Source organism: Solanum dulcamara, chromosome 3, assembly GCF_947179165.1.
Source record: "Solanum dulcamara chromosome 3, daSolDulc1.2, whole genome shotgun sequence".
NCBI classification, from domain to species: domain Eukaryota; kingdom Viridiplantae; phylum Streptophyta; class Magnoliopsida; order Solanales; family Solanaceae; genus Solanum; species Solanum dulcamara.
In genome coordinates, this window is record NC_077239.1 from 7869587 (window position 1) to 7895299 (window position 25713).

Below are 25713 nucleotides of genomic sequence, written 5' to 3' on the forward strand. Positions count from 1 at the left end.
ACTGTTGTTGAAGATGAATCGAGACAATGGAGAAAGAGAAGCATATTTTTTGACCTTTCTTATTGGGAATCTAACTTGTTGCGTTATAATCTGATGTTATGCAGATTGAGAAGAATGTGTGTGAGAATGTGATATACACTTTGCTTAATGATTCTGAAAAATCAAACGACAATCTTCAAGCTCGAAAGGATCTTAAAGAAATGGGTATAAGACAAGAACTTTGGCCAGATGAGAATGGAAATTATCATCCATCTTAGTTTACTATTTTGAATACCAAAAAAAATGGTTTTAAGAAAGATGAACATTAAAGAAAGTCAAAATGCCTGATGGATATGCGAGCAACATTTTAAGATGTATCGACTTGAAACAATGAAAGATCTTCAGAATGAAGAGTCATGATTTTCACATTCTCATGCACCACTTGTTACCAATTGCAATACGTAAAGTTTTGCCTGATAAGGTGGCTGCCGTGCTAATAGAGTTGAGTTCATTCTTTCGAGAACTATGTGCCAAAAACTTAAGTCTCTGATCTTGACAAGCTCCAGTCTCAATATGTTCACACTATTAACCACTTAGAGATATTATTTCCTCCCACTTTCTTTACAATCATGGTTCATTTGACTCGTCAGCAAAATTTGGGTGTTGAAGTCCTTTGTGCGGAACATGTCACAACCAGAAGGTTGCATAGCTGAAGGACACGTCGCTGAAGAGGCTCTTACCTTTTTTTTCCCAATATCTTCAAGGGGTCGAGACAAGAATTAATAGGCCACAACGTGTTAATCATCTGGTATTTTTCCACCAGTTGCTAAAGGAGTAGGAGCTGAAACATTTGAGTTGTCACCTATGGTGAAACGTCAAGCACATCGATATGTGGCACTCAATTGTCCGCAAGTCATGCCATTCAGGACTAGCCCTTTGGTATGGTATTTGACTATATTCTATTCTGCTGTTGGTGAATTTTTACATTTTCTTGTGGCAATTAGCAAATACTAACTGTTATATAGCTAATAAGAGTAAGAGTGTTCATTGAAGATTAGATTCACTTCTGCTTTAACAGTCATGATGCCTGAAATATGAAGATGCTCGAGTTTTACGCATTTAATATTGTTGACACTCAATTTTATCCCAACTTTCTTTCAAACTATTTCTTTACACGTCTAATGATTTTAAGAACTTGAGAGCGCAGTAGCTATTATACTTATCCTTAATTTTTATTAAACAAATTATCAACATGTTTATTATATGTTATATCGCTATCTTTATTCAATTTATTATAATTTTGCAAAAAAAATGTCATATTTATTGTATCTAAGAAAGTATTTTTATAAGTTTTATCGCTTAATTTTTGTGATGTCATGTAACTTTATTTGAGTATGGATGATTACCTTTTAACATAATATTCATTTACTTAGATGCGTATTAATATAAATTTTAGGAAAAATTACTTAACTACACTTCATTACTTACTATATTTACTATTATTCCCTACCATTCTAAAATATTTCAAAAATCTCTATTTATATTCAAAATCCACCTTCATCCAGATACATCACTCTTGAAACCCAAGACATGATTTTCTTTCCTATTTTCACTCCATCTCTTCCTAATTTCACTTCCTCAAATCACTGCAGTTAATTATCATTTTGAATTTCAAATTTTGTTCTCTCTCCACTCAATCTCAACTTCCTTTTACTCTATAGGTAATTTTCGTTCTTCTTCATCTTCAGTTATTTTATTTTAATTTTTTTTTGTATCTTCTTACTTCTGATACATATGGATGATGCACCTTTATTTAGTATTGGTATTATCCAATTAGACATGCATAATACTGATTGTCTTCATAATGTTGTTGAAAATGCTTTGACACCAATCAGATTCGAACCAATAAAGGATCAATTAAATATGGCGAAGCAGAATTCTAAGAAGGGGAAGTCGAAGAATGATGTATCTTCGTCTTTCAAAAGAAATGTGAAAAAAAAAAACCAAAAAGGGTAGAAAAATTGGATCCCAGATTTTTCGACCCACATTACCCAAGGTATAGATTTTCATTGTAAATTTCTTAATTTTGATTTTTGATTCTATAATTGTAGTTCATTGAATGTTGATAATTTTTTTTTGATGTATCGTGTTCTAAATGGTGTTTGTTGATACATAAAAATCCTAATTTTGTTATTAATTTCGGTTCTTATTACAAGTCGAACAACATAAGGATATACAGAGTTTAAAGTTTTAAAGTGCATCTCGAAATGTTTGTAATCAAATTTATGTACTTTATACAAAAAAATAATACATGATACATTTGTTTAATTAAGGTCTTAAGGAGTATCAGGTATATTTTTTGGTTTGATGTGTATCTGATACATTGGAATCATCATTATGTATCAAATTTATAAACTGGTTATGATACATATTTTAGCTCTGTTTATCTGATATAGTTTGATCTATTTTTTGATAAATAATTTGGACTAGTGTTTATGTATCAAGAACATTACTTTTGTATCATTGTAGGAGGTTTTGTAGAAAAATCCTCAAATCCCGATATCTCTTGTTGTTGCATTGGCTTGGACTTAGCAGATGATGTGGAAGGCTCTGAATGTGAAACAAGTATATTACCATGTATACACCTAAATTAAAGATGGCTGAAGAGAAACAACCTGAAACATTGCCTGAGCTAACTAAACTTCCAGTCCCAAGTTCTGTTTTACCAACTTTTTAATCTTAATGTTCATGGATTTCAAGAAAATAGGTTCATTCCGAGGAATAATTTATTAGGGACAACAAATCTGCAAATGGCGAAGAGAAAGAATGTTTAATCTTCGAATTCTGGGTCGGAAGTTGATGAACCTTTTGAAAAAACTTTAAGAAAAGAGGGAAAAAAGTTATTTCTGTAACTACACGCCCAAAGTTTATGTATCAGAAATCTTAATTATTTTTTTTGAATTTTGTAGTAGTAGAATGTACAATTTTATTTTTGTACCAATAGTAAATATTTTTTTTAGATATTCAACAATTTAGCAGACTATTATCATATTCGAATTTAAGATGAAAGTTTATGTATCAGATTCTCATGTATCAAACTTTACTGTTTCTGATACATCTACAACCTATATCAATACAGAATGTTATGTATCAACCACAATTCAGTTGAAAACTGAAACAATAATATATCGAATGTATCAGCTATTCTCATGTATCAGTTTGTGTATCATATTCTCATGTATCAGAAGCTTTACTGCTTCTGAAACATCTACAATCTATATCAATATAAGATGTATGATCAACCACAATTCAGTTGAAAACTAATATAACAATCTTCAATGTATCAACCCTTAATCTATCGAATGTATCAAATATGGTTATGTATCAACTATTCTTAAGTATCAGCTATTCTCATGTATCAGTTTGTGTATCAGATTCTCATGTATCAGAAGCTTTACTGCTTCTGATACATCTACAACTTATATCAATACAAGATGTTATGTATCAACCACAATTCAGTTGAAAACTAATAAAACAATCTATCGAATGTATCAACTATTCTTATGTATTAACTGTTCTCATGTATTAGTTTGTGTATCAGATTCTCATGTATCAGAAGTTTTACTGCTTCTGAAACATCTACAACCTATATCAATACAGGATATGATGTTATGTATCAACCACAATTCAGTTGAAAATTAATACAACAATCTTCAATGTATTAACCCTTAATCTATCGAATGTATCAGATATGTTTATGTATCAGCTATTCTTATGTATCAGTTATTCTCATGTATCAGTTTGTGTATCAGATTTTCATGTATCAAAAGCTTTACTGCTTTTAATACATCTACAACCTATATCAATACAAGATGTTATGTATCAATCATAATTCAATTGAAAACTAATACAACAATTTTCAATGTATCAACCCTTAATCTATCGAATGTATCAGATATGGTTATGTATCAGCTATTCTTATGTATCAACTATTCTCATGTATCAGTTTGTGTATCAGATTCTCATGTATCAAAAGCTTTACTGCTTCTGATACATCTACAACCTATATCAATACAAGATGTTATGTATCAACCACAATTCAGTTGAAAACTAATACAAAAATCTTCAATGTATCAACCCTTAATATGTCGAATATGTCGAATAGAGCAATACAAGTGTCAGATAGAGCAATGGTGGGTGAAGAAGAGAGTACACTGGATGGAGGAACCTATTCAGAACTACTATTTGTCGGCGACGATGATGGCGGCCTAGCAGGATGTTTCAGTTTCACTACTTCATCTTCCCCAAAAATGCTCTGTTTTGGTAATGATACTCCGATACTTGAAAATTATTCTGTACAAACACAAGAAGCAAAAACCCAAAAATCTGGACTCACATGCAGTGGAGATTCACAATCTGCTTGTTCAAGTAGCAACATCAGCCAACCCAATGTATGTAAACAATTTTAATTTTCCTTATTTTTGTACTAAATCTGTCGAATGGTCATTATCAGTTACTCTCATGTATCAAACTCAAATATAAGATGAAAGTTTATGTATTAGATTCTCGTGTATCAAACTTTAATGCTTCTCATGTATCTTGAATTGCTTGATAAATTTTGAATTTTGGATTGAAGTTTTGGTACGATCCTATGCTTTGTTTATGCTATGTTTTTTTTACTTTTTCAAGTCCCTTATAACTGTTATACTTTGTATGGGTTAATTCCCTTATTTTAGCTAAGTAATTGATTGAAACAAGGAATCCTACCTTAAATTACGTTACTATCCATAAATAAATCAACAACATTAATTATTATACACCCAAAACGTGATGTATCAGAAGAACCACTAATGTATCAGAAGAACCACTAATGTATCAGAAATCTGGAAGAAATCAGGAAAATCGGATAATTTAAAAAAAATAAGGAATAAGTTATAATTGAGTTTTTTCACTATGAAATTTAGGTAAAGTATACTAAATTTTATCAAAATTATCTTTATTCTTGATTTTGGAAATCCAAAAGAAATACAAGGAAGAAAGTATTTTAGCTAGCCCAATTTTCTTATTATTGATCTGATTAAATCAGCCAACAATGGCCCAAAAAGGGGCCCAAATCTGCAACCCAATCCATGGCACTCCCCCTCCATGTCATCGCCACGCAAGCATCCAAGTTAGCGCCACATACGGTGCCAACACTCCAAAACACATGCCTCGCCACATGTGTCTTTTCTATTGGCTAGTTATTTCAATTAAAAAATCCTAAGTTCTCAAATACCATGAACTACCTATTTTACCCTCATTTAACCTACCTGAATTGTCCTAAATACCCTCGAATTTTAAAAAAATTTCCTCTCTCTTTTTCTCATCAGCAGCGTAACTCTCTGCCTTTGCAGAGGAGTTCTTGGCTCTTTCGCCATTTTTGACAAAGCTCTATCTCCATACCTTAGGGCAGAGATTGTACATCTATTTCGAGCAAATTTTGAAGAAATCAAGAGGAGAATCTGAGATGTTTGACCGAAGATTTCAAATTTCATTCCCTTTTTCGCAATCCAACCAAGGGAAGTAAAAAGTTTACCTTTTTCTTTCCTTCTTCTCGCCATTTTGGCATCAAGGTCGATGTATCTCTCTCTCTCTCTGGTTTTACCTCTGTTAGAGGTCAATGAACCCTTTTGAATTCAAATAGCACTTAAATCCCGCCCAAAGGAACCCCCATTGGACCCTCAACTTAGTCGCTATAAATAGCAGCCTTGTGCATTCACTTTTGGGGCATGTTTTTGGAGTCGATTTTCAGCTATTAATACATAACCAACTACTTGAGACACCTTTTAGTACTCTAAAAAAGTTCTGCCTTTTCCATCTCTTTGTTGTCTCTGAATTCTTGTACGTGTTTGAGTGCGAAGTAGGCGGAGTTCGAGCATAGATTCATAGTCAAGAGAACTCCAGTTCGCTGTCCTGAAACAGGTGAAACTACTGCCTTATTATCTTATTTTTAGTATGGTTCTTAGATTTTATCTGAAAAGCATGTTGTCGTTCCATCTTTTATTTCAATGGTATGAAGATATGTCTGGATTTCTTAAATCATGTTTAAAGACTCTGCAAATCTGTATGTCTTTGAGATTTTTGTGAAGAAAGCATTGCACCAGTAGTTTGTTGTCGACTAGTTTGTGAAATCTGTTTATATATGTTGGCAGCCCTCGTTTCTTTTTCTTTTTTTAAATCTGTAGCAGTGCTTTATTTAAACTAAAATGGATATACTATGCACTTGACATTTAAATATTTAATTAGAGATGCCGTTCCTCTGTTACGATCATGCATATGAACATAGAATATCTACTCGACAGGTTCAAATGTATATCTTTTTGATCTTATAACGAGCAGATTTTTTTTAGCTAACAACTTCTTATTAAAGTTATATAAGTTCCACTCATTGATAGTAACCATGATTCAACTATTTACGTGATGTATTAGGCCTCTTGATCCCATTGTTTTAAAGAGCAGATTCAAGTTAGTAAGAAGTGTCTACTTATGTAAAAGTTGATTTTCCAATACTGCATCACCATAACCCATTTAAATGTTATATATCCCTTGTTCATCGAAAGGAAGTTCTCTGTGAAATGTTTTGTGGTTGAATTCTATTTTTCAAAAGGAAGCTTACTTTACAACTTTCTCTGTTTTGCATATAGGAGTTGACTCATTGTTGAAATCAAAACTTGTTTTATCTTTTGTTAGATTAGGATATGATCCGATGAATATTTGTAAAATGTTTATCGTACAATATTTCTCATTTTGTTCTTCCCTCTAAGAAAATGACTTTGTTTGTTTGTAGCATATTCGTATATATTGAAAGAAACCCTTTTTTTTTTTTGGCATGCTCCTCATTTACTGCAATTTAGGCAGCCATCTGACTTGCTTTGATTTTATTTAGCTTTCCTGCAAACATTTAAAAGGAATCAGATTTCCTCTTTCTAATTCTTATTTTTTTTTTTGTTTTCCTCTTCGCATATGTACTTGGAGCAACTCGAGTCTAAAAACTAGATTCTCACATCCATTTGGAATCTCAAAATAAGACTCGATGCTATCTTTCATCCAAGCAAGGAGTCGATCATTCTATATTCTTAAGTCATATCCCATGGAAAGAAAAGCAAGCAACATGTTTGGGGTGCTTGTGGTGTCCTGTTTCCTTTCATTCATTATTCTTTATGCTTAATTTTTTATGATCTTTGATTTATTGACTTGTTGTGGATTTATGTTATGAACTTGGGATAAGGTTTATACCCCTGGTAATCTAAAGTTAGTAGTAATATTTTAATTAATCATAGAACATCTTGTTTATCTAAAGAAATAAATTAGTATCCTAAATTTGATTTTCCGTACATTTTCTTGATCTTGAAAGTATATTCTCGTTAAAAAAGAAGCGGAATTATTATTTACTTCTATATTTAAATAATCATATTTTAAGCAAATCAAATTTATTTTGATCTAATCATGAAGGCACTTGGTTTAATATATGTTATTACATCTATTTTAAATATTTTGTGTTTTTGGTTAGGATGCGCAAACAATTCACCTTTTAAATCTATGTTTTAGAACTTCAAAAAATGTAACTTTGGAGAGATTTAAAGTGATGCAATTTAAATATCAAAAAAATTTGATTTTGAATGAAGATATACCTTTTTAGCACTCTTAAATGCAGATTTTCTTAGTATGAAACATTGACATGTTTAGAGTTTAAAAATGCAACTCTTTTTTGAAGACTTTAAATGGTCTTATTTGAAGATAAAACGTAGCTTTCAAGTGATAAAAAATATATCTTTTTAGGAAAAAATGTGTGTTATATACTGTTGAAAATTTGACCTCTTTAGCTTTAAGAAACCTTTTTTTAAAAAAAAACTAGTTTTATGAAAAGATTTTTCTAATCAAATGTATTTGATTCAGCTATTTGTTTTCAAACGCAAAGACCCAACAATTCATACACATTCCTTCAAGCTCTTTGACTTGTTTAAAAAAAATAATCAAGTCTTAATTAATTTAATTCTTTAAAAAGTTACGATAACTTTTCTTTCACTTTTTGGAATCTTTATATTTAAAGTTAGTATATTTTAAAACTTTCTACTTTGAAATTTTCTTAAGGTTAATTTAAATCTAGTTATCATAGATATTGATATTTCTCTAAATTTTTCAATAATATACTTTTGAATCCTCTTTTAATAAATTCAAGTCTGGTTGGTTAACCATTTTTAATGGATCTTAAAAGATGTCTAACCCCCCTTTTTTTAGGATAGTTAGAACCCTTACAGAGCTGTGTGTATGTAAATTGTTAAAATTTGAAGGAATTTTCCCTTTTTACCTTCCTAATATGTGCTTATGTTGAGTTGCCAAACAGAGCTGTTAAGTTGCTAAAGATTGAAACAGTTGTTCTCGTGAACATTCTTAATTTATGCTGGTGTTTGCCAAACAGAAGTGTTAAATATTTTGGTTTCTTTTGCGCAGCACCAGGAAAAGTATAGGTATAATATTTAACTTATTGAAGCTCATTCTTGTGGTATCAGCAAAGAAAATTTCTACTGTAGTTGAAAACCCTGATATCTCACTACTGTAGTTTTCTTTAGTAAGACTGTCATCGTTTTATATCTAATGCTTGTGAATGTATTGAGCAATTGTAGAACTAGAAGACTAGAACTATCTGTTGCAATCTCTCTTTGCAACTTTGACCCCCAATAAAAGGCAACCATATGTATTTGTTGAATTTCTTTGCCCTGTTTCAAGTAGTGAATTTAAAGATCATATATGAAGAAAATGGAAGGGTCGAAAGCCGTCAAGTACGGATATAGAGAAGATAGTTAATAAAGAATTTATTGATTGGTTTCCTACTTTGTGTTAAGACATAGAACTTAATACTGTAAAATCATTTGAATGACAAGCATGCTTTTTGGGCGGAATGGGTACTATAAGTAATAAAGGGAAAGGGAACTGTACAGAGTATGTTGGGGTTGAAATGAGAAGGATCAGCCATTCTGTGTTTTTTTTACTATGCCTTAAACCATTGCACATAAATTTTTTGGAAATTGATAATTAACAAAGGAACATTACGACAGTTTTATATGTATATTACAACCGTTTCTACAAAACCATCATAATATGTTTGTGACAAACGAAATTATGACATTTTCACGAAACGTCGTTAAAGTTAAACCGTCGTATTCCGTATAAATAACCGCCGCAATAATCCCTATTTTTTGTAATGTCTCCTCTTAATATGTATTCATTTTAATACAAATCAGTTTGTTTTTGTATTCTTTTTCTCCAAAATCAGCGAAAAAATACACTTTCTCCTCTCTCTCAGATCTCGGTCGCCTCTCTCCTCCCTCCTTTCCTAATATTTTGCAATTATCTATAATTAAGCAAACTATAGGTATAGAGTCCTATTTAATGCTAAAATGTTGTTGATTTGATAAATTTCCCAAAAAATATTAACTAAGAGAGATGTTTGATTATTTTACTTTATTTATGTCTTAAGATGTAATCTTTTTTCATGAAAAATTTACTCTATTTGTGTGTCGTGATTGAGATGTTTATAGTTTTCTAGAAAATTTATTATCAAGGATAAAATTTTAAAAAGATAATTAATTTTATCTGATAGCCAAGACATTAAGAAGCCCATACGACTTTACGAAATCAAATTTAGGCAAGTAGAACTCCCGAAATTGTTCTTGGCGTTAAAGGGTTGTTTTAGAACGTCAAGATTTGAGGTTGTGTTGTGAAATGGGGGTTTGAGACGTAAAATCTGAGTTTCAAGCCTACTAGATCAATTTCATAAAACTAGCATCACTAACTTCAAACTATTATTTATTTTCACCTGGTGATTATGCATATTAATTTCAAGCTTAGTGTCTAGCATCAAATGTTCATAACAACACAACTTCACACACTACCCTGGCTTAACATCTATTAGATAACAATTGAGAAACACTAGTCCACTAGAATCTCATACTAATAGTAGTCGATCTTAATCTTACAATCTATCTAATTATAGTACATTAGCATATCCTTCTTTCTCACAGCACTTCTACTTATCTATCCATACATCTAAACTATATTCATAGCTCTATAAGCATCAACCAGTTCCTCTTCAGAATCACAAAGTGAAGTCTAGATCTATATATCAATCCTTAACCACTTTATACTTTCATTAAAGACTTATATCAAGAACTCTTTTCCAAGTTCAGCCATAATCTAAGTCATCTTAACCAATGACTTCTTCTCTAACTTCTACCATGAGATCTACATCAACTTACTACCTCTAAGTTAATAACTGAAGACGTATATATATATTCCTACTATTCTGGCTACTACAATTCTAGATTCACTTCTAATTTTAGGTCATTTTACTAATAAATCATAACATTCCAAATGGGCGTTCTATGTAACGAAGATTACAGAAGAAGTTGAATACAAGTCATATTTTTGACTTAAGAACACGATTCACATAAATAAGGACGTAAGCTTTAAATTTGATGAGCAAAAGCACATTAATGAGCTCTTCTCAAGCCCTTTGTTCGATATTTGAAATGTTGATAGTTCTATTTGAGAACACCTTATCGATAAGAGTTGAGATTTAATACTTCTATCACCTTGAAGATAAGGAATAATTAGAGGAATTGAAGCAATGCACGAATCCGCATAGTTTCTTAGGGGATATCCTTGTTGCACGATTTAGAGTATGAAAGAAGGAAAATTATTTCTTAAATGCTCTATACTCTCTTCGTTATAAGTGTGGCACACTTCACACCCATAAAAAGGACTCTATTGTACATGACTTTTTAGACATTCAAGGACTCTTGAACTTAGTTCTATGATAGCAAGTTTTTCATGATCCAATTTTATACTTTAGCCGAGACACGGTATTTGGAACCACAAGTGATCCCAACTAACCCTTGTCATAGTATATCTAAGCATATCATATGAAAAGTGAAGCGGAAGTTGTAAAGTAAAATCATAACTGAAATAGAATCCAAAAATAAGTCTATGTAATGATCTTGAGGGTCATTTTTGGAAATTTATGTGAAATTACCATTTTACCCCTATCATTAGTTCCCCCGAGTATTATTTATTTAGTTTGTGTGGTTGAATGTATTAAAGTCTTAATAGATAATGAAATAGGCATATTCTTGAGTTCTATAGAATTAAGAGGTGAAAAAGTGGTTTTCGGTACCAAATGGAGCTACGAGTCTCAGAACGGGATTTCATCAGTTCCATCATCTCCAGAATGGAAAAATTGGTCTAAGAGAGTCGTCGAAAACAGATTTGGGGTTGATATGTGAATTTGAGGTCTTAAGTTGAAAAGTGAAGTTTTAAATGAGTTGGTTTGACTTCGGTCAACGTTTTGAGACTGAAGCATCTAATGAGAATTCTGTCAGTTTCACTGCATTCGGAACGTCGAAGTTGGTCTAGTAGAGCATTGACTTAGAGCCACGGGATCTTAATCGTCGTTTTGAGTTTTTAGGTCAAAAGTTGAGTTTAGGCAAATAAGGGGTTCAGTAGGTATTTTGGTCAAAACAACTTATTTTCAGAAATATGACGATTCCATTGAGTGTGAAATGTCGAATTCAGTATAGTAGCATATCCGGTTTATTTTTATTGGATCCCGAATGATTTTTGAGGGTCCAACTAAGGGAATTTTTTTGGATGGTGTTTTAGCTATTGTTTCAGATTTCTAGTGCACGTTCATTTGTTCTTCGCGATCGCGAAGAGTTCATAGCGATCGTGACCTGCTCAAATTTTTTTTATGCTATCGCGACTCTATCCACACAATCTTGAATGTTTATTTCTCTATTTATCGCGATCGCAGAAGGTGGGGACGTGATCACAAAGTGTATTTTCCCTGTGCTTTGCGATTGCGAGAGTAAGTGGCTCGCAATTGCGATGCACAAATTGTGCGTGAACAGTGTTAAGTCGTGAAAATAGTTTCATTTTTGAAAAACCACCATTGTTGTTGATCTTGAGCTTTGAATAGGCGATTTTGGGTCAAGTTCTTGAAGGTTTTTGTGTGGGTAAGTTCCTTTTTCAGTTCCCTATCATTTATCTATAATTTCCTTCCTTTAATCCTTGAATAAGTCTAGTTTTAATTGAGATTTTGGGGGTATTATTCTTGAAATTTTAAATACGATTTTCATTGATTTCTACCTGTTCTTGGCCTATCTTTATGGGTTTTCACCCACAAACGCTCCTCAATGAGTAGAACGTGTTTTTGAAGGAAATTTTCAGATATGACCATTTTCAAAATTAATCAATTTTTAGACTATTTTACCCCCAATTCCAAAACCTATCAATATGGGTTTCATTGGATTTCTTATGACGCGTATATTTCATTCTTGATAGTGGGTTGTCATTTTGGACATTGAATTCGAGAGTTGATCACCGATGGAGGTGTTCGAGTGCGATTTCAGTTATCGAGGTTGATTTGGCTATCCTTCTTGGGGATGAGTTGGGGTGATTAGTCAAATTCTATGTTGTAGACTTTGGGATAGGATCTTAGTGTAGTTTGAGACTGATAATTGATATTGTGATGCCCGTGTAGGGCTTATATGCGCTGTGTAGCCCGTGTAGGGCCTTATGTGATATTTTATCTGTGATTGAGACTATGTAATTTATGACTTGACTGAGTATAGATGAGTAGAGGTTATTGATTGGTAATGTCTGTCTTAGGGGTTGAGTTAAGGGTTTTGAGCATGCGTAAGTAGTGGTATATTATTGAGAAATGGATGGATACTTAATTGATGTATTTCCTTCCCATTATTATATGTTGAGGGTGAATATCATGCTTAGGTTAAGTTTTGAGAACTTTGAACCTTATGCCACATGTTGAGTTGAATATTACCTCCATGCCTTATATTGTGATTGCATTCATCCTCACTCATACTGTTATTGATCATTGGAAAGTTGAGAATTGTGAAAACCCTTTTGAGAAAGAAAATGTGACATCTTTTATATCCTTGACCACGAGATAGGTAGCAAGTGAATGATACATTAGTATCATGAGTCCTTGGCCATGCGTTGGGTGGCGAGGTAGTTGATACATTGAGATTTTGATGAGTTATATGATCTGCGAGACCTCTATGGGTCCTGCTTGGTAGCAAAGCTTAGCATGTGTATACGATAGGTTGTGCGACAGTCTTGATCCCATCGTAGCATTACATAATTGCATTATCATATTGCATCGCATTGCAATGATACCTGTGATACTTGACCTATCTGTCTAATTGTGATATTGAACTGTATTTATGTGTTTACTTTACTCGCGCCGTTCTATATAAATTGATGGTAGCGTAGCCGGAGTGAAACTTTTCTGCGTGTAGGTGCAATCGTTCCTTAGTTTGTTTCATAGCTTTTAATTAATTCCTTATACTCAGTCGTTTAAACCTACAAATACATTTTCATCTGATCAATGGTAAGATCTTGGGATCCAGATCGCCACAAGTCCATCTTTCATTTTAGTCTTTTCTATATTCAAAGACTTAAACTGTGTATTCAGACCCAGATTTTTATTTAGATGCTATTTACACTTATGACACCAGGTTTTGGGAATTATTCGTTGTTGTTACCCTTTTATCATATTTATTATGGCCTGATTTCCCTTTTGGGAGTCTCGTATGATTTTACTTTTCGTCTTACGCATCGGGATGAGATTTGGGATGCATGCTATCATGACCTCGGTTTCTGAATCGTGACAGTCTATTACAATTGAATACTAATGTTTGAAAGCCTTTAAACTGAATAAAAAGATTTGTCGGGACAAGCCCCCAACTAGCCATAAAATAAGTCTAAAATAAGGTTAGAAACAATTAAATTATGTCTTTAAATGAGGAGGACTCATCAATTGTTAAACTATGGCTACTCTCAATCACCAAGCTTGAAAATGATCACTCGTTTCTACATCACATGAAAAATATAGCGCAAAAGAAGTATGTGATCAGTACAAGGAAGGTACTAAGTATGTAGGAACAAAAACAAAACTAAATAATTGAATTCATATTTATATCATAAGTTGTGAGAGATACCACGATAAATCTTTTAACTATACGCAAATATCAACTGAGGAAAATGCAGTTAAAGACCATAAAAATTATTTCTGAAAGAAAATGTATATCTAAGGCCATGCTTTTTGAAATCATATTTGAAAGGATGCATGTGTGAAAATCATGCTATCTGACATTATATCTATCACTATATACATAATCATATATGTTCGAACCATAAAAAAATATAATATCTAAGTGGGGAATTTCTTATAACCGACATATATCATGTGAGCTCATGATGCACCGACTTACAATTTCAGTGAGGGAGGCCTACCCTATACCTTGCCAATGTATGGAATCTATCTAACTAATGTGGATCCACTAACTGAGCCTCAAAGGACTAAAGGAGTTGACCAAAAAAGCGGCATACTCAAATTCTATGGTGGTACATAATTATGGACTTGAATTTTCTGAACCCGCATTCTTTTGGTGCTAAATAATCCTCTCAAAACAGTATACTTATATTAATATGCTCGTAATTACGTTGTGTATCTATCTTAATAAAGTGTGAGACTAAGTTCATATTTGTGAGACAAAGCTCAAATTCTTCTTTCTAAAATCATATGTTGAAATCTCTTCCTAAAATATATCTTTCAAATCATGTTCATTCATAACTTAAATCATGTAAAAAATTCTAGAACATGCATATCTTGTGATTTCTCAAAATAGCTTTCATAATAACATAAAGACTCTAAAATCATACTTTGAAATATAAACTTCATGAATAACAATATCATGTCAAGAACTAATAAGGATGACAGTGGAAATCCTTACTAAGTATAAAAAGGAAGTACAATAGTGAAGAATCCATAATCATGAATAAATAGTTCAAGAAATCATATAATTTAGGTCATAAATATGGTGAATTTGAAAGTTGGTTTTATAACCCTAACTATGAAATTAGATTCATGAAAATTGAGAAGTTTTAGACATTAGGGTGAAAGGAATTCCTCATTGGAGTCCTACATGCCTTAGGGACGAAACTTGAAGAATAAGAACCTTATAAAACTCAAAATCGACAAAATTTTCCGTTCTGTCGTTGTTTGAGTGACGGGTCGTTGCTGAGGTGATGAGCTGTCGAACTTGACCAAAAAACGACCTTATGGTCAAGTGTGACGCCCTACTGTGACAGATTGCCACTTTGGTCGTCACACACTGTCAGGTTGGAGCTTCTCTAATAAATCAGTCATAACTTTTTACTCTGGACTCGGATTGATCAATGATCAGTGGAGTTGGAAAGAAGACTCATAACCTTTAATTTGGTAGGTTGTGGGTCACCTAACTCATATTTTGAGAGATATGATCATTTGAAACTGATCCTTACATGATTTCATGCAAAAAAACTTAGCCGGTAGAAAGGCTTTGAACTTGACGTAGTACTAGAAGTTCCTTATGACCCTAAACCACATACGATACACTTCCCACACTTGGTGTCATTGCCGAATTTCTATATTTTTGTCTTGCGCTTTTATTGTTATTATATACCAAAAATATAATTCTTGCGATGAATTTATTCCCAATAATACCTTTTAATAAACCACTATAGCAAGTAACTTTCCATTTATTTTAAATTATCAATTAATGTTATTAAATAAGATTATCCGTAATTATCTTTTGAAGGACTTGATTGTGTAAATAATTCTTAAACCTAAGTGCCTAGATAAGACTTGAACTCATTTAAAAATTAAGTGGTCTGCACAGTGTAGGAATTGGAGTAGAACAATAATGCTTCTAAAGTAGTCTATGCTTCTAATAAGTAATAATAACTAAATGCTTACAAGGGTCAAAAAGAATAAACAAGTAAGCTATTCATCTTTGCTTCATTACTGAAAAGATGAAATAGTAAAACTAAACATGAAAAATAAATAAATATATTGTTCACTCACATCCCTAAGACTTGAGTGAAGAAAAAATGGAATATTTGTAAAAGGATGTACTTTGTGGTCCTTCCTACTATCTCTTAATGAATTTATAAGCCATGATGGAGAATCTATTAGACTACAAAATATAGTCTAAAAAACTCTCTCTCCAGTGGCATAGATATTCCAAAAGATGGCTGTAACAAAGTAGAGGCAAGCAGTGAGAGTTAAGAATGCTTGGAAGGATCCAAGCCACTGTACAAAGAACCCTGTTCCAATTGTGCTGATTATAGCTGCCAGTGTCCCTGCTGAATTAGAAATCCCTGTTTCACAAGTAGAAAACATGTTAGCTCGTATTGAGGTCGTCCGAATTACATATACAACGTTTAGTTTTCAGTATAAGATCTGCCAGAACTAATATAACATCAGTAAAACCAATACAACATTTGACTACTGGTATATGGAGTATAGTACTGGAAACTTAACGTTGTATTACTAATTTTGGTATAACTTATAAAGGAACCTATGTATAATGCTAAGATTCGTGCATTTCTTTTGAACATGTTCTGAAAATGTTTTTCTTCAGTTGAGGATCTATGGGAAACAGCCTTTCTACCCCACAAAGGTAGGGGTAAGGTCTGCGTACACCCACCCTCGCCAGATCCCCTTTGTGGGAATATACCGGGTATGTTCTTGTTGTTGTTTGTATTATTATTCACCGCATAAATAATTCCTGCATTATAATCCCCTTACAACTAGACTGTAAACGAAATGACCCCTTAAGAGTAGCAGAAGAAAGATTAGTACAAATACATACCGTGTAGAAATCCTGCATACTGAGGTGCAATATCCTGTCCAAAAAGAATACGCAAGCTAAGCAAATTGACTTTCAGAGTAAAGCTAACAGTCAATAAATAGCTTTAGAGATTTTAGTTGAGAGAAGAATCAATAGTGTCTTGTGAGATTATAGAAGGGCATTCAATTGAGTTATGTTGCCTTACTTGCATATTAAGTAGAAAACCAGCTTGGCTGAAAGCGCTGAAGCTCAAGGCTATAGTTATCAGCACTGATGCAACCTCGGGCGTTTTGGCAAAATTCAAGCAGAGCAAAGCCACCCCGGGTCCAATGAAACCAATAGACTGCAATGTTTAAAACCAAATAGACATGGGAATTTGATAAAAGTTCAATACAGATTTAGAAGAATAGTAGACTAAGATTTTGGATTAGCAGTACCCCTTCCAAGAGCAGAAAAGAAATGGATTATCAATATAATTTTCATATCTTTAAATGATAATTGAGGAATAGAAGTGCAAGGAGATGACGAACTACTCATGTGCTATATAAATGTAATAGATGACTTGTTGTTCATGACTGTTTTCTCAAAGAAGGTGTAATTCTTTCAAGAAAACACCCTATCATTATAGGCAGTTATTTTGTGATCTCTATAGACAATGTAAACTACAAATTTAGTATAATCTCACCCAAAAAAGTTAATTCCCCTTGCCCTTTAGCCCAACATAAAAGGAAAAACAATCCTGTTTCAAAAGGTAGATAAGTTACCTGCATGACTTTCCTGACAAAGGTCAATGAGTACCCTGCTTTGATTAGGAAATCTGATGCAGCTCCGGCAACATAGCCAGAGATTGCCATTGTACCCCAAGGCACTGCACTGAACCAAGCTGCTTGCTTCAAATTCACATTAAAAACCTAGCAACAACGGAAACAATTTCATTCAAACAGATATCAGGAAGAATTTCCAAGGTTCTCCTAATAATAGGCTCTCAGTCTAAAACACTTAAGGTCCTAGTATTTTCGCAACCACAAGTTAAAGAATGCAACTTATAACATATTCTATAGAGGGAATATCTTTTTAATCTTCTAAGCAAGATGAACCCATGCAAGATCTTCTGTGTTGCCAAAGGCGAAAAGGCAGATTAAACAAGGGAACCAAGACTCACCGTTTTGAAATAAACAGGCATCCAGGAGAGAAGAACAAAATATCCCTGCAACAAGTTAAAGAGTTTTAAAGGTCATTATAGAAGCTTCAAAGTTCAACATTTTATCACCAAAAGTAACAACATTTATGCTCTAATACCAAAAAGGAACCGAGTCATAGAAAGAGGCAGTACCCAATTATTAGTGATGTTAGCGAAGATAATAGCCCAAGTGGGCATTTTTGACAACAGCAGTCGCAATGGTGGAAGTTCTCCTTTTTTTAAAGAAGGAGAATCTGATTTCCCTGCTTGGATTAACCTCAACTCTGCTTTTGTGATAGAATTACTTTCTTGTGGATCATTTGTTACCCGGCTAATCCATGTTGTAAGCCAGAGAAGCCCAAGAGATGCGAAAAGGATGAACGGACCAGAAATTCCAACTGAGGTCATAAATAATGGGGCTAGCACCAAACCCACAACATTTCCAAGATGGAAACCACCCATGGATATTCCAACAGCAGTTGCGCGTTCATGGCATGGAAACCACCTGCATAATTGGAAGCACATACAAACTCAGCTACTGTTGAACTTAGAAGAAAATTTTCTCAGTAACATAAAGCCATAGGTTTCCTGCAGTTCGTTTCAAGCTATAGTCAAAATAAATGTACAAGGAACCATCAGATTTTAAATCTTAGTCTTTGTAGGAGTATTCTCAGTTCGCCACAAGTCGAAACTGAGCAAATAAATAATGGCTCCCAATTATTCTTTAAGTACAGATAATACTATAACATATATTCATCTTTTTTCGAGAAAAGAATATTATGTATATTCTTAACCATATAGTAAGTCAAAACATTGTTGTATTTTGGAAAAAGAAAATACGCAGAGTTCTTGGCTCTGTCAAATTGAGGCAAATTATGGTGGTATGTGTTTATGCTACAATGAGAAATTCAAATTACCTGGACAAAAGGGTGTTCATGGAAGGCAAAGCTACTCCTTCAGCAAGACCAAAGAAAGCACGAATGGCCAATAGACTGACTGTGGAGTGATTTGCTGCCCATGGAGTAAGGAGAGTGGCCAGAGACCAAAGAGCAGCACCCCACGCAATCACTTTCTTTCCTCCATATTTGTCAACTAACGCTCCTCCAATCACCGAGGAAAATATGTAACCCCAAAGGAAAGATGACTAGCAAAGCAACAATTATTTCACCGTCAGCATCATAGACAATAAATATGCTCAATAAATGCAATGCCTAGTTATAACTCTTTATCGATAATCTTGGCATTTCTTGCTATGTATGAATGATGGGCAGGTCAACTGTGTTATGAAGAAGAAGAAGTAGCAGCTCGTAAGAGGTTTAATTTGATACTTAAAATGTCTGTTACATACCAAACTGACATTACATGCTGCATCAACCTACTTCACTAATATATGTTGTTTTTTAGAGCATGAATATTACTATCCCAAAGATGTGCAATCAACAGAAAACCTCAAGTATGAATCATAATTATACTTGGATATGCCTTCTTGAAGTTGAGATGTCCAAATAGGAGCATACTTTATCCTTGCTCAGACCCTAACTTTCTAAGATTTCAAAGCCATCAAATATGGATGTGAACAATTAAGATGTGTCCAGAATTATTCTTCACAATCATCTGCCCATCTACAGTGCTAGAGGCTTATGTAATCTCCATGAGTTGGCTGAAAATGATCATCGCCTCTCAAATAATCAAATTTTTAATAACTCTGGTACTGTTGAACTGAAAGTTTGAGTTCAAACATCAATCATGATACATTATTAATTTTCCTTTGTCCTGATTGACGAGACTCGCAACGGAGTTAACGACAAGCTGGAGGGCTGGAGACAGACGTTGGAGTCTAAAGGATTTAAATTGAGTAGGACCAAGACATAATACTTGGAGTACAGGTTCAGTGGCCAGCCGCGTGAGGCTGACGGGGAAGTGAGGCTTGGTACCCAGGCCATTCAAAAGAAAAGAGGCTTCAAGTATCTTGGGTCTATTATTCAGGAAGATGGGGATATCGACGACGATGTTTCACACCGTATTGATGCAGGGTGGATGAAATGGAGGCTCGCCTCCGGAGTGCTGTGTGACAAGAAAGTTCCATCAAAACTCAAAGGCAAGTTCTACAAAGTGGTGGTTAGACCGACTCTATTGTACGGGGCGGAGTGTTGATCAATCAAGAAACTTCATGTTCAGAAGATGAAAGTCGCGGAAATGCGAATGCTGCGGTGGATGTGTGGGCACACTAGGATGGATAGAATTAGGAATGAAGATATCCGAGACAAGGTGGGAGTGGCATCGGTGGAGGACAAGATGCGGGAAGCGAGACTGAGATGGTTTGGGCATGTGAAAAGGAGAGACACAAATGCTCCAATGCGGAAGTGCAAGAGGTTGGCTATGGACGGTTTCAGGAGGGGCAAAGGGAGGCCGAAGAAGTATTGGGAAGAGGTGATTAGACATGATATGGCACAGTTGCAGCTCACCGAGGACATGACCTTAGATAGGAGGCTGTGGAGGACTCAGACTAAGATAGTGGGCTAGGTGGCTTATCTTTTCTCCATAGTAGTCGTAGTTTTGCTCATTTGTTTATTAACATTTGATTACTGCTTATATTTGTTGGTCCGGTTTACTTTGGGTATCCTATTTATCTATAGTAGTTAATGCTCCTTTCTTTCCGGTATTTCCTATCCTGACTTTCTCGCTCTCATTTCTCATATTTTTATATTGTTTTTGATATGCTTGGCTCTACTGACCTATGTCTTGTTTTCCTTGTTTCTCTTCTCTTGTTCTTCTCTCTTAAGCCGATGGTCTTTCGGAAACAGCCGTCCTACCTTTCAAGGTGGGGGTTAGGTCTGCGTACACTCTACCCTCCCCAGACCCCACATGGTGGGACTATACTGGGCTTGTTGTTGTTGTTGTACACTGGAGAAATTCTGATTGTAACTTTAGCATGACACAACTACTGGATAATTTCATTACTGAGGGAAAGAACATCCCTCAAAAAAGAACAAAGTGGATTATGTGAATAACTGGATACAGGTACGGTGAAACACTTAAAAGATTATGTGAATTCTCGAAGGGCTTAAAATAAGAAGCAAACATGCATCAGAATCTTCATAACAAAGTAAAAGACCAAAACAAATAAGTATTCATGCATTACATTGATAAGATAATTAACAGAAAGACTAAATGTTTGATCAGTATTACATTATCATCCAATATATAAGGCCTAAATTAGACTAAAGGAACTTCTTGTAAGCTAATAAGACAGACTGGTTTCCTTTCTATCTCTTTTTTTTTCACGAATGGTTGAAGTACTTCATATTCCTCATTGCCATTTTGAAGTGTTCAAAGTTAATCTTACTAGTTAAATTGGTCATTTTAGCAACTAAAATAACTCTCAACACTTAAAAATGATAGATGATCTAAGTACTTTAAAGTTGGAAAATGACAGAAAGAATCACCAGATAATTGAGATTTAGTAGCCTAAGACTAAATAGAGAAACAAAATTATATTTCTGGTCATACTTGTCTTGTATACTCCATCAAAAAGAAAAAGAAAAGAAAAGTTTTATTTCCAAAGCTACCAGTACAAAAGAAGGCCTCCCTCAAAGAAATGATTAATAAAACTTTTTGGAAATATGTATAAATTAAATGAGTAATAGACATACAACAAAAAGAGGCATAGTGCTGAAAATGAAGAAGATTAGTAGGTGGCTTTCACTTTCAATTGTTGATAGGTAACTTCTACGGTCTACCAAAAACAAATGTTAGAAGCAGGAAAAATGACTTGTCCTTAAAGTTGTGACTTAAGAGTCAATAAAACCAACAAAGGGACCCAAACAGAAAATAAACTCCAAGAAATACTACACAAAGGCCACAATAGAGGTCCCACCCAAATCAGAATCCATCCCCACTTTCAGGCTGAATGTGAATTTCCTAGCAGACAAAGCTGATGATGCAGATATACATTTTTCTACAGAGTTCATCACATTTGAAAGTCTCACCGCCTATGAGTTGTTGAATAACTGTGCCCACTAAAGCTTGAGAATAAAAGAAAAAACACCTATCATTTTTTATCTCAATCGGGATTCAAATGATTTTTTTCACACAATTTATTAACCGCTAGACGTAGCTTGAATGGAAGTTCATCTCTTTAAAGTTTAAAAAAACAATATGCAATCTTCCACTTGAAAGAGTTAAAATCTAACACCACTTGGGAAAGCGGGGGGGGGGGGGTGAGGAAGGGCAAGCTGGCCACATGTTAGGCTTTTCTTGCTTTCCATTGATTCAGTAGTACTTCATTTTATTAGCAGATTTGGCAGGTAAATAACAGCTACCATTCTGATCAACCACAAATGCACAAAGACTGGTCCCCCTCATCCCCACCCCAAAATTAAGTGTGTAATATTGGAATAAACTATAAAATGAGGAACTGCACTAGGTATTATCTCAACAAAACACCGAGTGCAATCCCACATAGGTATGAGTAGCCTAGGATGTACGCAAAATTTACTTCTGGAAAGGCTGTTTTCGATAGAATCTCACAATTCGAAGCACAAATATAAGAAAATAAGAACATAAGCCATTAAATAAGCAAAAGAAGTACCTGAACAATACCCAAAAAGGCATTGCTCCATCCATGTTTAGCAGCTAAAGGAACAATAGCAACAGACATAACAACTCTATCAGCATTACACAAACACATAACACAAGCCATTAAAGCCACCACTTTGAATCTCTCTGCCACCTTAATCTCTCTTTCTTCATTTCTACCACCAACGAGCAACCCCCTTTCTATCCCCTCTGCTGTACACTTCACAGTAAATCCCCTCTGCTTTTTCTCCAAAAAAACTCCCTCTTTCAATCTTTCTCCACCACCAAAAAGATTCAAACTTTTCCATTTTTTTTGGATTTTTGGCTGAAATCCTAAATGGGTCTTCCTAAATTTGATCAATCCAAAATGGGTATTTGAAAAAGATGAAGAATGTGGTTGAATTTTATTGATAAATCTAACAGCCTCCATATGGGAGGAAGAATCTTGAATAAAGGAGATAAAAGAATGAGTCTTTTTGTTGTAATGTAAATCCTAAAACAAGCTCTTTATATGAAACATTTTGATATTACTATAAATTGAATGCATTTATATAGAGAAAGATTGATTTTCTGGTGAGAAAATAGGAAGAAAGAAACGAGGTGTAAAGAAGGAAGGGGGAATTGCGTGCGCGTTGGAGGTTGGTGAGTTCTTAAAACTCGTCAAGGAGTCGGACTTTTTGCTCTTTGAGGGTAGTTTTGTCCATTTAAAAAGATTTACCTAACAACCAAAAAAAAATTGGAAATGTTGGTAATGATAATAATCTCGAGATATGTCATAAGATTATTTAATTTTGTCTGTAATGGATATTATTTTGTGGCACGATTATTTTATTTCATTGTTTTAGATTATCTCATATTGAAATTGGATAAAATAATCGCATGAAATATCTTTGTTTGTCCCCTCCCATCAATCAAACATACTTATTTTAGTACTCAGATATATACATAACATGATACTTATCTGCATCAGGTTTTATATAGAATCATGTATATATATATATATATATATATATACTAAAATTAAGTGATTTAATAAGTTGAGAATGTTGGTTGATTAATCTTGATTAAATGATAAAAGTCTATCTCCAAAAATGTTTCATTCATTTGATTAATTTGGTGTAGCAAAACTAATTGAATATTAAATGTTAACAAAGAAGCAAGCAATTCTAATTGAACATTAATTAGAAAATTATTGGAATTCAAACTTCTAATATTATATAAAAGTTTTTAAAAAGAAATCCCCTGTAACAATTTAAAATGTGACATCTCAAAAATACATATCCACAGTACATATTAGGGGTGTACATGGACCGGGTTGGTTCGGATTTTTTACAAACCAAACCAAACCATTTGTGTCGGGTTATTAAATCTATAAACCAAACCAATAAAAGTCGGGTTTTTCGATATCAATTTTTCTCGGATTTTTCGGATTTTTTCGGGTTTTTCGTTTTTTTCGGGTTTTTTTGGGTTTCTCGGATTTTTCATAGTATCTAATAAAAAGCATAGAACAGTACTTCTTAAAAAGAGTTCTAGTACAAAATATCAACATATAAGATGGAGGCAGAACAATGTTTGAAGTTTTAACTTTATAATATAACTTTATAAGATGAGCTTTTTTTGTATATTATTTAGATGAGCTTCTCAAATCCAAATCTAAATGTAAGAAAGAAAACAAAAATTATGAAAAATTTTAAAAAAATATTTATAAATTACATTTTAATAAATATTTTTATGTATAACATAATTTAAAAGTAGTATATCTATAATCGGGTTGGTTTGGGTTTGGTTTGACTTTTTTTAGTTAAAACCAAACCAACCCTATAATGGTCGGGTTTTTTTTCCAAACACCAAACCAAGTCAAACCAAACCACTAGTCGGGTTTTTTTTTCCGGTTTGGTTCGGTTTGTCGGTTTGGTGCGGTTTATCGGTTTGCCCTGTACAGCCCTAGTACATATTATACATTTTCTTTTCTTTTCAAGAGAGCAAACGATGCACCTAATATATATTTACATTGATTAATTAATTCGTATAAAACTATTATTAATTTAATCTACCATCTTTTTCATTAATAAATTAAGTAATATAGTTTGATGTATGTGTTGGACTTTTAAAAAAATCTTTTCATTACGTATTATACGCAACACTTAAAAAATTTAAATAAATAAAACATTTGAACAATGAAATTGCATTTGTTAATGATGTAATACATTATAATTGAATTGATTAGATTAAAAGCACAATCACAGAAAATTTTCTTTTGATAGGAAAAAGAGATATGCGATTAGATTAGTACAATTATTAATAACATTATAATTAGTATTTTAAAAAATGCTGACATTTTCGAATATGGTCCCGTAAAAAAAATAATCACAAGGTTCCATTTTTTTTTCCTTCTTTAATTAATTACTTATCAATTATGAAATGCTAAATCTATGTTCTCTAGATTCACCTAACCTTTCACATCCTGAAAAGGTGGATGGCAAAAGGAATTCGAATTTATTATTAGTGATATAATAAGTTCTGGTGCCTTGAATTAGAATAAATTAATTGAATGTTTTTTGCATTACAGGGTACAATTTAAATGTTAATATAATTGAAATTGACTATGAAGAAAAATAAGGTGACTTCTTAGCCATCTATAAAGCTAGAATAAAACATGTGGATAATCAGAATTCAAATCTCACTAAAAAAGAGTTTAAAATAAAATTAGATAATAGTTCTCATATAATTTTCTTTTTAACAAGACAAATGAGTTGTTTGATTATGAGAAATATTCACTTTTTTCTGAAATAGTTTTTCTCTTTATTTCAAAATCAATCTTTCAATTATAAAATTTTCAAATCTAAATTGGTATTGAATTTCCAAATATGGATCAGTGCTTCAATTCCCATTTGGTCATAGCTTTGGAGCTTGAAATTTGAAGTTGTGTTTGGACAATGTTTTGTGAGTGAAAATGTTTTTTCTCTCTAAAACTAATCTAAGTCAGTTTTTGAGAATTTGAAATTTTATTATCAAATTTTATGATTAAACAAATATTGTAACATAAATTTTTAAAATTTAATTTAAGATCGATTATCAAGCGCGTAAAAATAAAAATAAAAATATCTAAAATTTATGGTCAAATGCGAACCAAATTATCCCGTATTTAATTCAAATATCACCATTATTAAATAATTGAATTATTTTCAAAAGTGGTTGCATGAATTCGACATTGCAAAAGGGTAATTTCGTCCATGCAACTTA

The 25713-nt window shown here is 33.1% G+C and overlaps 1 protein-coding gene across 1 annotated transcript; it reads right to left on the minus strand.

Annotated features, from left to right (window-relative positions):
• Positions 1–15782: 15782 nt before the first annotated feature.
• On the minus strand, positions 15783–23011 carry LOC129882358 (probable anion transporter 3, chloroplastic). The gene is made up of 8 exons (XM_055956611.1): positions 22484–23011; positions 18810–19036; positions 18046–18397; positions 17875–17919; positions 17477–17623; positions 16918–17055; positions 16734–16767; positions 15783–16239 (listed from the first exon to the last, which is right to left on the minus strand). Exons 1-8 carry the CDS (start codon positions 22898–22900, stop codon positions 16070–16072), a joined length of 1530 nt encoding a protein of 509 aa, XP_055812586.1. The 5' UTR covers positions 22901–23011; the 3' UTR covers positions 15783–16069.
• Positions 23012–25713: the final 2702 nt, after the last annotated feature.

Excerpts from the sequence above, each read along its gene's own strand:
- LOC129882358 (XM_055956611.1), bottom strand. The coding sequence starts at position 22,900 with ATGGAGGCTGTTAGATTTATCAATAAAATTCAACCACATTCTTCATCT. Across the intron at positions 19,037-22,483 it reads CCTTTTTGGGTATTGTTCAG|TCATCTTTCCTTTGGGGTTA; the intron begins GTACTTCTTTTG and ends TTGCTTTGCTAG. Across the intron at positions 16,768-16,917 it reads GTTTTCTACTTAATATGCAA|GATATTGCACCTCAGTATGC; the intron begins GTAAGGCAACAT and ends CTTTTTGGACAG.